We start from the raw sequence: 15562 nt of genomic DNA on the forward strand, positions 1-15562 counted from the left end.
CTGTATTTCTGGGTTATGTTTTCCCTTTCAAGAAGCATCCTCCTCGAAGATTCTTCTGCACCAGCTCATCTCGGGTAGAGGAGAAGGCCGGAGCCCTGCAAGAAGCAGTTCAGAATTACTTCAATCAGGAGTAATTATTCCAGTACCTCTTGCACAACAGGGACCGGGTTTTTACTCCAACCTGTTTTTGGTTCAAAAGCCAAATGGGTCTTTTCGACCCATTCTCAAACTCAAAATGCTAAACAAATACATTTGGGTACCACGGTTCCACATAGAGACGTTACACTCCATAGTTTTGGCCATGGAGCCAGGGGATTACATGGTATCCCTGGATATTCAGGATGCTTACCTACATGTTCCTATAGCACTGTCCCATCAGTGTTATTTCAGATTTGAAAATATAATAGGGGAAAATTAGGGTGCGCTATCAATAGCAGCTGGTAGGGGGTGGTAAGTTCCCCTTTGTGGATACTATAGAAAAAAATAAAAATTACCAGCGCTGTCTGTTCATATCATTACAGTGGACGAGTAAATTTAAAAAGATCCGAAAGGCTTGTATAAAATTAACACATTTATTATTGACACATGATAAAATAACTACATGAATTAAAATAAATTAAAATATGCCATGAGATCCTGTGTATAGATATCATTAGTTAGAGTTCCACAATACTGGCTAGGAAACACTCAAATAGGACTAATGTCACTGGATATTACCATCAATAATCGTTTTTTTTGGCATAAATCCGATAGTTTTGCAATCATGAGGTTGTTACCAGTGATCCAAATGCAGGTTTCGTCCACATCATAGATAGCTGGAAAGTTTAATGTCCTTAACAGGTATGGAAAGGTCCAGATGGGTGGATGCTGCAATGGAAAAGTCCAGTCTTTTGCAAAGGAGTGACCAAGATGTGCCAGCGATGGTAGTGGATATCAGAACAGGCAACAGGCTCAACGCATTTCGCTGGTTTGTATGATCCAGCTTCCTCAGGAGCAAGTATATTATCATGTGTCAGTAATAAATGTGTTAATTTTATACAATCCTTTCGGATCTTTTTAAATTTACTCGTCCACTGTAATGATATGAACAGACATCGCTGGTAATTTATCTCAGGTATGCCATCCTCCAGCAACATTTTCCGTTCCAGGCATTACCCTTTGGGTTAGCCACAGCCCCCATAGTATTTACCAAGATTATGGTGGTTATGGCAGCTTATCTCTGCAAGCAGGGTATAAGAAATTTTCCATACCTCTACGACCTTTTAATCCTGGCACAATCCCAGGAATTGCTCCTGTGCCATCTCCAACAGACAATAACTCGTCTACAGAAGCACGGATGGCTCATAAATTGGGCAAAGTCATCTCTGATTCCTTCACAACGGATGACTTACTGGATTCAAGTCTGCAGAAAATATTTTTACCTCGGAACAAGATATCCAAGGTGCAGTTAAGGACTCAGGAGTTGTTACACAGTCAAACAATATCAATTCATACAGCAATGCAAATGATGGGTTTGATGGTGTCAACATTCAACATGGTGGAGTATGCACAATGCCACTCAAGACCTCTGCAGCGTCTGATTCTGGCCAGATGGAATGGAGTACATCAGACAATAAAGAAACAGACCATAGTACTTTCAAGGAAAGGTAAGAAAGTCATTAGCCTGGTGGCTGCATACATCCCATCTAGACAAAGGGAGACCCTTTTGGATATCAGATTGGGAGGTCCTGACAACAGATGCCAGTCTTCAGGGCTGGGGAGCAGTGTCAGGGAAGTTATGGTTCCAGGGACAGTGGACCTTGGAAGAAAGTTGCCTGCCAATAAACCTGTTGGAACTTCGGGCCATATACATGGCACTGATTCAGGCAAAGGACACACTGCAAGGAAAACCAGTCCAGATCCGCTCGGACAATGCAACGGCAGTAGCGTACCTCAACCATCAGGGAGGAACTCACAGCCAAAAAGCAATGAAGAAGGTAAGTCACACATTAAAATGGGCAGAACTCCATCTTCCAGCACTGTCCGCAGTATTCGTTCCGGGAGTCCTAAACTGGGAAGCTGACTTTCTCAGTCGAAATACCATTTAAGCAAGCGAATGGGCTCTACACTCGGAGGTCTTTCAGACTCTAGTAGACACATGGGGGTTGCCAGAGATAGATCTCATGGCATCCCTTCTGAACAACAAAGTGCCCGCATACGGGTCAAGAACAAAGGATCCCGGAGCGATCTTTTTGGACGCCTTGTCAGAGAAATGGGACTTTCATCTGGCATATCTGTTTCCTCCGATCATCCTGCTACCCAGGGTGGTGAGGAAAATAAAACAAGCAAAGGGTGCCTTGATTCTAATAGCTCCGGCTTGGCCCAGAAGGCATTGGTACATAGATCTGCAGAGGATGTCGAGGGATGCTCCAATTCTGCTCCCTCAACGTCCAGATCTACTGATGCAGGGTCCTTGTTATCACAGGCATCTGGATCGACTGTCGGTGATGGCGTGGCTCTTGAAATCTCTATCCTGAAGTCAAGAGGATTCTCACAACAGGTAATTCAAACTGTGCTCAAAGCAAGGAAACCCTCCTCAGCTTGCATTTAGTGTATCACCGAATATGGCAGGCCTACAGATGGGTCCATATTTATCTTGACTTCTTTGCTGCGCCTAGGCACACCGTGGTTTATTAACATAAGCCCTTCATCTATTGTTCTCAGCTGCAATACAATAAAGAGAACAATACATCAGGGGGTTAAGTCATTACAGCAGGGGATTAAGTCTGATTGACGTGGCTCAATTAATCCTATTAAAGGCCAAGATAAACGTGGACCCATCTGTTTATTCATTGGTGCAGTAAAAAAAATATGGACCCAAAATCTTTCAGAGTGTCTAGGGACTTAGATTTTCTTCAGGCAGGAATGGATAAGGGTTTGAAGGTGGCTTCCTTGAGAGTGCAAGTATCAACATTGACTGTATGGTTCCAAAAGAAAATTGACAATTTACAGGATGCGCGTACATTTTTCCAGGGAATGCTGCGCATTCATCCTACAGTGTCTTGGGACTTAAGTCTAGTCCTCAAAGCTCTTTAAGTTGCTCTGTTTGAACCACTTAATAAAGTGGATCTTAAATGGTTGACAGCTAAAGTTCTCTTTCTACTAACTATGGCATCAGCTAGAAGAGTGTCAGATTTAGGAGCGCTGTCATTTAAAGCTTCTTTTCTGATTTTTATCCAGACAAAGCAGTTCTCAGAACTAGGTCTGGGTATTTTCCTAAGGTGGTATCTAAATTCCACCTTAATGAAGAAATTGTAGTCCCGGCTTTTCAGGTATCGGGACTTTCTGCGGAAGATGCGTCACTGGACGTAGTCCGGGCATTCAGGATCTACGTGGATTGTACCAGTGCCATCAGATAGACAGATACTCTCTTCATTCTCTCTGGATTTCACAAGAGAGGATGTCTTGCTACTAAACAGACGCTGGCAAGATGGCTTCGAATGACGATTTCTGAAGCATATTCTCGAGCTGATCTCCCTGTTCCGGCTAATGTCTCTGCTCACTCTACTCGTAAGGTAGGTCCTTCATGGGCAGCACAACGTGGTGCTTCAGCAGAACAGATATGTAAGGCAGCCACATGGTCTTCTATTAACACATTCATTAGACATTATGCCTTGGATACTTTTGCCTCTCATGACGCTGAATTCGGGTGTCCAATCAAGAGCGTCCCCACCACTAAAAATTGCTTTGGGAAATCCCATTGTTATCTTGTGGATAACCTGTGGACCCAGCCGGAGAAATATACGTTATGGTATGAACTCAACGTTGATAACGGTATTTCTCCTATGTCCACAGGTTTCCACAGGGATCCCACCATGACTCACCTGATTTGAGGATATTTCTAATCACTGAACCTCTTCCTTCTTGTACAGAATTGTGTGCATGTGTGGTGTTCTCGCCTAAATGCTTTGGAATCCAACTGATTTGCCTGAGCCAGTGGGCGGGGATATATGGACGGGCCCGTTGCATCCTGGGAGGACTGAAAGCTTGTGATAGTTTGGTGCCAATCCGCTGTCACTCCATCATATCCCATTGTTATCCTGTGGAACTTGTGTAGATAGGAGAAATACCGTTATCAACGTTAAGTTCTTACCATAACGTATATTTATGTTGCATTAGCCATGTGATAACTCACATCCGGCTGTTCTACCTAGTTAATAAACCAATCTCTGATTAAGCTATTCACTGTCCTTCATCGCATTGCACTCACGCCTATGAATATAGGTTCAGCCAACACTACGCATATATCGCCTTGATTATCTTCACATGGAAACGGTATATAGCCACATGTTATACGTGTGGGGGGGTTTTGCTACAAGTTCCCTTGTGTAGTCAGTCTTTTCTGTTTTTATAGTTTCAGTTTAGAATTAATACCATTAAATATGTTGTAGTGTTTGCAATCTAGTGTAGACCTAGTATAATAATTGGCAATCACATGTTCTGAGATGGACATGCATGATCGCTGCATTGTGCCTCTCCTGCATGACAGTCTCTCTGCCGCAAAGGTACTGCCTAGAGTAAGACAGCAGTACTGGACAGGTAAGTATGTCTCTATATTGACCAACTTACATGAGGTTACGCTTTTTTTGTGTGGGTTTGTTACTGTTTGTAGTTCCACCATTTCACAGATTTTACTTTTTCACATTAGCCCCTGCCTCAGTGGAATTGTGTCTAAATTCTCTACCACGCAATTTTTCCATTTGACTTACTGTTTTATATGACAATAGACGGACCATTTTTAATGTTTGGTTTTCATCTTTCCCATCTCATCTAAAGCATCCAGTGCCCAGGAATCAAATCAGTTTGGTGGAAATAAGAAATATTCAAGGCCATATTCAAGAAATGATTCAGCATCACACTTCTCCGGTGGACGAGGATCACACCACCTAGAAAATGCTTATCACAGACCATATTTCCCTCCGAATTATCCAGAACAAAATGTGATGCAACAGACCTATCCTTACCAGAATTCTCAAGAATATCAAATGTCATTAGAAAATAATGGCCATCCTGCTAGATTTCAAAGTTTTTATGGACATTATGGAAATATGCAAACTCTTCCTCCTCCTCCCCCCCTTCCTGCTCCTCCTCCTTCTCATCCTCCACCACCAAATATGATTTGGCCTGGACAGAACATGCATTTTCCTTATATGCAGAACTCACAATTTTACTTGGTTCCACCACCACCTCCTCCTCCTCCCCCGCCTCCTCCCAGCACTGGAGATGCTGATTGTTCCAATTGTAATCATTGATCGCTTCAGTTCCTTTTGTTTAACCAACACTGAAAAGCTAGAGGAGATTTTTTTTTCATTAAATCCTGTATAAATAGTGTCATTTCTATTTACAGCAATGTATACATTTTTTAAATTACTTTACCTCGTGTTTCTGTTTAGAACTTGTGAGGTAAAATGTATAAATTGGTCCATTGTTTCTATAGTAATAGTGGTCTACAAATTTTTGACATTTTATTTTGAGCATGACCGTATCTTACAGGACATCATTTGTATCGAGATTTTTTTTTTTCCATTTCAAATATGTGTCAATTACTTCAAGAGGAAATCTTGTATTCGATTTTTTTTTTCATTTTTTTTATTTATAACATTCAAAAGCCAGGACAATAAAATGTCCTATTTTAATGCTTAATAAATTTGTAATTACATCTGTAAATAAGTATTTTCTAGAGTTTTTATTTGTATATAACATTGTTTAATCTTAAGTATGTTCTGTTTTTGTCTTCTTTCCTGTTCAGACATTTTCCCTTGTTCATTTTAATGCAGCCCACTAATGGTATAATACAACCATTGGTAAGTTAAATGAAAGTTGTTATAACCTATAGTAAAATAAAAAAATAAAAACAAATAATATATATATATATATTATTTATAAGGAATGCAGATGCAGTGGATGGCCCTCCAGACCTGTGGTGCAGGTGTAAAAAAACATCAGGCAGTACACAAATGGTGCAGTCAATGCTTCAGAGCTTTGGCTCTTTTATCACGACTAAATGCACATGTACAGAAACATACAAATATAGCTGTGTGCTCACCACCAGTGTGCTGAAATTCCCGCCAGCTCCGGGATCCCGGTGACATCACAGGCAATCGCCGGCGCCCCGTACCCATCACACACAGGCGTGCAGTGTAAAGTTTATACAATCACCATGGTGACAGGACTCATTAAAACTACAAAGGGAGCAATACAAGTACTTAATAAGTAATAAGCAGACCTCTGTTAGCTGCTAACATTCTGTAACACCTGAAACACAAGTATGAAGATATAATCAATATGATCCGTGGGCTACAGCCTAATCCTATACGGACCTCATTCTCAAGTAGTTTAGCCTGCCAGCAATACATTCTTATATACTCTCAAATTGGCATTAACTATATGGAGCTCCAGTAGGACGCAGAGAGGGTCCTCTCAGCTGGATCTATGTACTGATTTTTAACTATTTGCCCATTATGCCAAATAGGGGTTCATATACCGTGTGCAAAGAAAAAACCACAGGTCAGTCGCCATAGTATGTCACCACAGCACATCAGCCTGGAGTGCTGTGCTGACCTCTGCTCTTGTACTATTTGCCTTGATGATCGCCCTGAGGGGTCGAAACTATGGCATTTGAACATTACCTTGTGGTAACGCTGAATAATTAAAATTAACCATTAAATAGTGAGTGCCCTAATTTGGTTACATTAAGCCATATCTGGAATATATATACAGGTTGAGTATCCCTTATCCAAAATGCTTGGGACCAGAGGAATTTTGGATATCGGATTTTTCTGTATTTTGGAATAATTGCATACCATAACGAGATATTATGGTGATGGGACCTAAATCTAAGCACAGAATGCATTTATGTTTCATATATACCATATACACACAGCCTGAAGGTCATTTTAGCCAATATTTTTTATAACTTTGTGCATTAAACAAAGTGTGTGTACATTCACAGAATTCATTTATGTGTCATATACACCTTATTACACACAGTCTGAAGTTCATTTAATACAATATTTTTAATAACTTTGAGTATTAAACAAAGTTTGTGTACACTGAGCCATCAAAAAACAAAGGTTTCACTATCTCAGTCTCACTCAAAAAAGTCCGTATTTCGGAATATTCCGTATTTCGGAATATTTGGATATGGGATACTCAACCTGTATCATATAATTATATATTCCCCAGGTGATCATTAACTGTTATGCTTGGCTGTTGTTCTGACTCTTTAAAAGAGTGGGACAGAACCTAAACCCATGATAGAAGCATAGTGTATTTAAGATCCAAAAGATTCCTAAGAGCAATGCTCATATTTTTGAAAGTCCGTGTAGGGACTGACCAATAGGGAATGGCCGTGAAGGGACTGGTCAGCTTAACAAATTATTGCAATATTTTGGAACTAAAATTCCCTGAATTCAGATGAACTACAGTTTGAAGTGTTATTAGGTGGGTGCTGAATTTGTTTTCCAAATACCATTGGCACTGCAGAGGTATGAGTGCTGTGGATTAAAGCCTATTCATTATATGTAGCACACCAGGAAGTTTGCACTCAAGGGCTGGCATAACTGGTACAAAAAAAGTATTTATTGTGGTCTAAGTTTCGGGGACGTGCTCCCCTTCCTCAGGACCAAGAACAAATACTAACACAGTGTACAGTATAAATACTTTACCCTCCAGATACCTGCAGCCCGCACCTCCTCCACGCCATGCAGTATCCGGACAAGGCACTTCCAGTCGCGGCATGCACGTGAGTCTGGTGACTTCCGGTTTCCGAGTCACTTCCGCTCCTGGAAATTGACATCACACGGAACAGTCCGGTTGTGGGGTCAGGCTGTAATGACAGTTACCATAGTGATATGTACACAACAAAACATACAGGATAAAAGAACACTTTTGCCACAACTCAATGAAGGGGGCGCATGGTCAATTATTTTATATTTCAACATGGCCACATTATGCCGTTATTTACTAAAATGTCGTGCCACCGGTTGCTCATTCTCACTGACCGTAAAGCAGTCCAGATGACCAACCGATGTTGTGTCTTATGGACCTTAAACTGACACACTGTCTTGTCCACATAATGTAACCCACATGGGCAATACAGACTGTACATGACCGATGTAAATGTACAGATCAAGGCCACCTAATCTCAAACTTCTTGCCAGAGTAAGGATGTAACACACAGTTCCCTACAAGCATATAGCTGCATGTAGTGCAGCCCAGACATTTGAAACATCGAATTTTGTTGGTTAAGAATTTTTTTGGAACAGACTTAAAATTCATGAGGTCAGTATTTACAACATAATCTCTAATATTTTTACTGCATGAATTGCTTGCCGTGAGTTTGTTTGGAGGTCTTTATCAGTGGACACGATGGGCCATAATTTCCTAGCCACATTAGTTGTGTGTTGACGATCTGTGTTAAAGTAATTTGCCCAAGGGTTGATCTTATCAATACTCCTACGAACAGTTGGAGCTAGTAAATTTCTACTACTCCTCCTTAAAGCTTTTTCCTTTGTTTTCATGAGATTTTTATGGGGATATCCTCTTTGGATAAATTTCTCAAACATCGCTTTCAATTGAATTACAGTATCACCAGGGTCACTAGTCACCCTACAAACCTGCAGAAATTGGGAATATGAAAGACCACAGGTGGTAGATAAAGGATGGAAACTGTCATCCCTCAACAGTGTTTCTGTCAGTGGACTTTGTATATAATGTGTGTACCTTGTTTTTCACACGAATGTCTATGTCCAGAAAATGTATGTATGTATGTATGTATGTATAACTAGATGACATGGTAAGCTTAATCGGACTAATGGAGGTATTGTGGACTTCAATAAGATTCTCCAAAACTACCTTACTATCGCTCCAAAAAATTCTGAGATAGTCAATGTAGCGGAAATAAAGGTAAATATTGTCTGCAAAAAAAACAACAAATGACATTCTTCCTCTCACATAAAGGCATTTGCAAAAGACGGAGCTACGGATGAGCCCATTGTGCAGCCCTTCAGTTGCCGAAAAAACTTTCCGTTAAACAAAGTGTCATTGTGGCTTAACGTGAACTCTAACAAGCACAGAAAAAATCAACATCAGGCCCATTGTACAAAGGGTTGTTGGCAATAAGTTGTTTAACTGACTGCACTCCTGCATGATGGGGAATACATGTATAAATACTAGACACATCTAATGATGCCAACAACGTGTTCTCTTGTACTACATCTGCCTCCAGAAATTTACTTAATAGGTTGCTAGAATCTTTTATGTGTGTGAAGGTATGCTGTACATATGGTTGTAGGAAAGTATCAAGAAAGAAATAAACTTGCACAGAGACTCCCTGGCTGATATAACACTGGTCAACACTATGCCTATATGCCTTTTTGAGATAATTGGGTACCCCATAAAAAACAGTGAAACGCATATTAAGTTTTGGATGTGCAGAACTGTGTAACTTGTTGTGTAGAAATTACTACAAATCACGTCAAAAGAAACTCAAGACACTCAAAATGAATATTTATTTGATGAAACAACATATAAACATGGTAAAGTTTTGACATCTATTACTTTCAAAACCGCTGCTTGTATGATTTTCTTTTATAGGAGTGATTGTCACAGTCACGTATAAGACCCCAAGAGTAGTCAGCCAACATATGCCTGTCGCATCTACCTTGATATCTCTCCTCCATCACTTTTATGTCCTGGTGAAATCTCTCACCTTGTTCCTCAATGTAGTCTCTTAAATTAACTGGGAATCTGTCCAAGTGACTGAAGAAAGGGCACCTTTATGCTCATATTTGCCCCTATCTTCTGCAAAAAAAATTTAGCATGTTTTCAGCCAGTGTATTTCATTCATTCTCACTATTATTTTTTATTTACAGACACTTATTATTTTTGGGCCATGGGAACCAGTTATGCAAATCTATACATGGGAGACTTGATGTCCCATGTGTGGGACAGCAGCTGGGGGGCGAATCTGATCTTCTATGGTCTATACATAGACAACTTATTTATAATTTGGGATGGGAATTTGTCTTCTGCTACATCTTTCATCACCAGTCTTAATTCAAATTTATTTAATTTAACCCTAACATCCACATACAGTAGGAGTCGAGTAGATTTTTTGGATGTGACCCTTGAAGTTAGAGACAATCAGATAATCACATCCAATTATGTCAAACCAGTTAACACACATTCTTATTTGCACTACAAAAGTGCCCATTATGCACCATGGAAAAATAATATACCTAAGGGACAAATAATGTGTCTCAGACACAATTGCTCTGATGTAGATATGTTTTATGACACAGGCTGGAGATCTTATTGAGTCTCTGAAACCATGAGGTTACCCACATTCCTTACTTAATAAGGCTTTAGATGAAGTTAAGAACATGCATAGACAAGTCCTCCTCCATCAGAGAAAGAAAATCACATCAGAGGATAACAAACAGGAGAGAATATGAGAGATCTGGCCTTTATTTGTAAGTACAACAATTGTGCCCGTGAGATTAAGACCATTATTTGAAAAATTATAGAGTTTTGAAACAGGATAAAATACTTGGAGGACTCTTACCATCTAAACCACAAGTTATCTACAGAAAAAAATAGGTCCCTTAAAACTATTCAGGCACCCAGTCATCTAAAAGTCCCCAAAATAAGTAAGACCTTGGATGGATCTAATTGGCTGATGAATAAACCTTCAGGCTTCCATAAGTGCGGCAAGTCTAGGTGCACTATGTGTCTACATATGGAACGCACAACAACCCATGTATCTTTACCACACTCTAACGAAATTTACCATCTTAAATCATTCATGAATTGTCACTCTAACTTTGTAGTTTATGCACTTACTTGTGGATGTGGATTAAGATATGTGGCTAGGACAACTGGAGCATTACATACAGGCTTTATGGAACACCGGTGAAACATTCTACATAAATATGCGGCACATAGTGTATCTAGACATTATAATGCTAAACATGGGAGTGACCCCTCATGTCTTTCAATAACCTGTTTGGACCACATCGCCCCCACTGCCAGAGGAGGTGACAGATGTAATAGACTCTGCCGTAGGGAAGTCTTCTGGATGCTGAAATTCAATTCTCTTCATCCAGATGTATTGAATGAGACAATTGAGCTAAATTCAGTTTTATAGGAATATGATCATATTTTTCATCATTTAACAGATATTCTTTCCTCCACTCTCTTGTCTCTTGTATTCCACAATTAAACTTACGACCCATGCGGGGGCTTTCCACATGTGGTCCCGCTGGTGGTCCCCCATCATGGTCAGTAAAAATCGCCACCTTTCCCCTCCCCATCTTGGTCATTATGGTTGGCAAAATTGCTACCTTTCCCCCTATCCACTCTCCCCCCACCCCATTTTTTCTCTTACGTCCTAGAGGATGCTTGGGACTCCGTAAGGACCATGGTGTATAGACGGGCTCCGCAGGAGACATGGGTACCCTAAGACCTTTTAATGGGCGTGAGCTGGCTCCTCCCTCTATGCCCCTCCTCCAGACCTCAGTTAGATTCTGTACCCAGAGGAGACTGGTCACAAACTAGGGGAGCTCTACTGAGTTTCTCTAGAAAAGACTTTTGTTAGGTTTTTTATTTTCAGGGAGCACTGCTGGCAACAGGCTCCCTGCTTCGTGGGACTGAGGGGAGAGAAGCAGACCTACTTTACTGATAGGCTCTGCTTCTTAGGCTACTGGACACCATTAGCTCGAAACACAGGTGTCGTCCTCGCTGTTCGTCCCTGAGCCGCGCCACTGTCCTCGCAGAGACGGAAGATAGAAGCCGGGTGAGTATAGGAAGCAAGAAGACTTCAAAGGCGGCAGAAGACTTCAGATCTTCGTGAGGTACCGTGCAGCGGTCGCGCTGCACGCCATGGCTCCCACGCACACAACGGCACAGCAAGGGCGCAGGGGGGGCGCCCTGGGCAGCAATTTTTACCTCATATATAGACTGGCACAAGTATAGATACTGCTGAGGCAGTATATAAAGCCCCGCCAGTATAAAGAAACAGCGGGACCGAAGCCCGCCATCGAGGGAGCGGAGCTTATTCCCTCAGCTCTAACCAGCTCCATTTTCTCCACAGCTTGCTGCAGAGAAGCTGCTCCCGGACTCTTCCCCTGCTGTACACAAGTAACAGGGTGCAAAACGAGGGGGGGCACATTAGTTTGGTGCAAAATGTATTATTATAAAAGTGCTTACTAGTCTGGGACTTTGTTTCAGAACCACAGGGCGCTGGGTGTGAGCTGTCATACTTTCTCTCTGTCTTTCCAAAGGGCCTTATTGTGGGTCTGTCCCCATATCCATATATCCCAGTGTGTGTGGGGTGTCAGTACGTGTGTGTCGACATGTCTGAAGCGGAAGGCTTTTCTAGGGAGGATGCAGAGCAGATGGTAGTATTGTCTCCGGAGGCACCGCTGACGGCTAATTGGGTTGACATGTGGAATGTTTTGAATGCGAATGTGGCTTTATTACAGAGATTGGATAAAGCAGAGTCCAAATGCCAACCAGGGAGTCACTCCATGGCTCTTGCTGTGTCACAAGACCCTTCAGGGTCCCAAAAAGTCCCTTTACCCAGATAGCAGACACTGATACCGACACGTATTCCGACTCCAGTATCGACTATGATGAGGCAAGATTACACCCAAGGGTGGCAAAGAGTATTCAATACATGATTATTGCGATAAACGATGTATTGCATATCACAGAGGACCCGTCTGTCCCGGACACACGGGTCTGTATGTTTAAGGGGAAGAAACCTGAGGTAACATTTCCCCATCACATGAGCTGAACGCTTTATTTGAAAAGGCTTGGGAAACTCCAGACAAGAGGCTGCAGATTCCCAAGAGAATTATAATGGCGTATCCTTTCCCCTAACAGGACAGGTTACGGTGGGAATCCTCACCCACGGTGGACAAGGCCCTTACGTGCTTGTCCAAAAAGGTGGCCCTACCATCCCCGGACACAGCGACCTTAAAAGATCCTGCGGATCGCAGGCAGGAAACTACCTTAAAATCAATTTATGCGACTACGGGAGCCCTGCTCAGACCGGCGGTAGCGTCTGCATGGGTGGGGAGCTCAATTGCAGCATGGGCAGATAACTTGTCATCTGACATGGACACCCTCGATAAAGACAGTGTTTTGTTGACATTAGGTCATATAAAGGACGCAGTGTTATATATGAGGGAGGCTGCGAGAGATATTGGGCTCTTGGGTTCAAGAGCAAATGCCATGGCAATTTCAGCTAGGAGGTCACTGTGGACCCGCCAATGGACTGGGGATGCTGACTCCAAGAGACTTATGGAGGCTTTACCTTACAAGGGTGAAGTTCTGTTTGGGGAAGGCCTTGCGGACCTGGTTTCCACAGCTACCGCGGGTAAGTCTTCTTTTCTGCCTTACATTCCCCCACAGCAAAAGAAAACACCTCAATGCCAGATGCAGTCCTTTCGGTCTCATAAATTCAGAAAGGGGCGCGGTTCATCCTTCCTCACCAGAGGTAAAGGTAGGGGGAAAAGAACACCAGCTTCGGCTAGTTCCCAGGAACATAAGTCCTCCCCGACCGCTACCAAATCCACCGCATGACGCTGGGGCCCCGCTGCGGGAGTCCGCACTGGTGGGGGCACATCTTCAGCTCTTCAGCCAGGTCTGGGTTCATTCGGACTTGGATCCTTGGGTGATAGGAATTGTGTCCCAAGGCTACAAACTGGAGTTCGAAGAGGTGCCTCCATGACTATTTTTCAAATCGGCCATGCCAGCTTCTCTCCCAGAGAGAGCAATAGTTTCACCGGCTATACAAAAGCTGTGTCAACAGCAAGTGATTATCCAGGTTCCCCAGTTGCAACAGGGAAAGGGGTTCTATTCATCCCTGTTTGTGGGCCCGAAGCCGGACGGTTCGGTCAGACCGATTCTGAACCTAAAATCCCTAAATCTATATTTGAAGAGATTCAAATTCAAAATGGAATCTCTCCGGGCAGTAATCTCCAGCCTGGAAGGGGGGGATTTTATGGTGTCACTAGACATAAAGGATGCATACCTTCATGTCCCCATATATCCTCATCAGGCGTTCCTGAGATTCGCTGTACAGGATTGTCATTACCAGTTTCAGACGTTGCCGTTTGGGCTTTCCACGGCCCCGAGAATTTTCACAAAGGTAATGGCAGGAATGATGGTACTCCTGCGCAAGCAGGGTGTCAAAATTATCCCGTACTTGGACGATCTCCTGATAAAAGCGAGATCAAGAGAACAATTACTGAAGAGCGTGGCTCTCTCTCTGAGGGTGCTACAACAACACGGCTGGCTTCTAAATTTGCCAAAGTCGCAGTTGGTCCCGACAACTCGGCTGTCGTTTTTGGGCATGATTCTGGACATGGAACGGCAGAGGGTTTTTCTCCAAGTGGAAAAAGCTCTGGAACTCCAGAACATGGTCAGGGTTCTGCTGAAACCAAAAAGAGTGTCGATTCATCAATGCACTCGAGTGTTGGGAAAGATGGTGGCGGCCTACGAGGCCATTACATTTGGCAGGTTCCATGCAAGAACTTTTCAGTGGGACCTACTGAGCAATGGTCAGGGTCCCATCTTCAAATGCATCAAATGATAAGCCTGTCCCCCAGGGCCAGGATTTTTCTCCTGTGGTGGCTCCAGAGTGCTCACCTTCTAGAGGGTCGCAGGTTTGGAATTCAAGATTGGGTTCTCGTGACCACGGACGCGAGCCTCCGGGGTTGGGGAGCGGTCACACAGGGAAAAAACTTTCAGGGAATATGGTCAAGCCAGGAGGCTTGTCTGCACATAAACGTGCTGGAATTAAGGGCCATATACAACGGCCTGAGACAGGCGGAGCATCTCCTTCGCAACCTACCCGTTCTGATCCAGTCAGACAATATCACAGCCGTGGCACATGTAAACCGCCAGGGCGGAACAAGGAGCAGAGCAGCAATGGTGGAGGCCACCAGGATTCTTCGCTGGGCGGAAAATCATGTAAGCGCTCTGTCCGCGGTATTCATTCCGGGAGTGGACAACTGGGAAGCAGACTTCCTCAGCAGACACGATCTCCATCCAGGAGAGTGGGGACTTCATCAAGAGGTCTTTGCAGAAGTGACAAGTTGTTGGGGACTCCCTCAAATAGACATGATGGCATCACGCCTCAACAAGAAGCTTCGGACATATTGTTCCAGGGCAAGGGACCCTCAGGCAATAGCAGTGGACGCGCTAGTAACACCGTGGGTGTATCAAGCGGTCTATGTGTTCCCTCCGCTTCCGCTCATCTCAAAAATATTGAGAATCGTAAGGAGAACAAAAGTTTAGACGATACTCATTGTCCCAGATTGGCCTCGAAGGGCCTGGTATCCAGATCTTCAGGAAATGATCACAGAAGATCCTTGGCCGCTTCCTCTCAGAGAGGACCTGTTACAACAGGGGCCGTGTGTGTTCCAAGACTTACCGCGATTACGTTTGACGGCTTGGCGGTTGAACACCAGATCCTAGCTAGGAAAGGTATTCCAGGGGAAGTCATCCCTAC

General features: G+C 43.1%; 1 protein-coding gene across 4 annotated transcripts in view; it reads left to right on the forward strand.

The window, feature by feature from the left end:
* NAF1 (nuclear assembly factor 1 ribonucleoprotein) overlaps positions 1 to 5709 on the forward strand; it is a 453380-nt gene extending 447671 nt beyond the window's left edge. For all 4 annotated transcript variants that reach the window (XM_063920445.1, XM_063920444.1, XM_063920447.1 and 1 more), the window contains one exon: positions 4816 to 5709. In XM_063920445.1, the coding sequence (XP_063776515.1) occupies positions 4816 to 5291 (476 nt within the window). In that variant the 3' untranslated portion in view covers positions 5292 to 5709. The remainder of the gene's footprint in view (positions 1 to 4815) is intronic.
* Positions 5710 to 15562: the final 9853 nt, after the last annotated feature.

This window comes from Pseudophryne corroboree, chromosome 1 (assembly GCF_028390025.1).
Source record: "Pseudophryne corroboree isolate aPseCor3 chromosome 1, aPseCor3.hap2, whole genome shotgun sequence".
NCBI lineage: Eukaryota > Metazoa > Chordata > Amphibia > Anura > Myobatrachidae > Pseudophryne > Pseudophryne corroboree.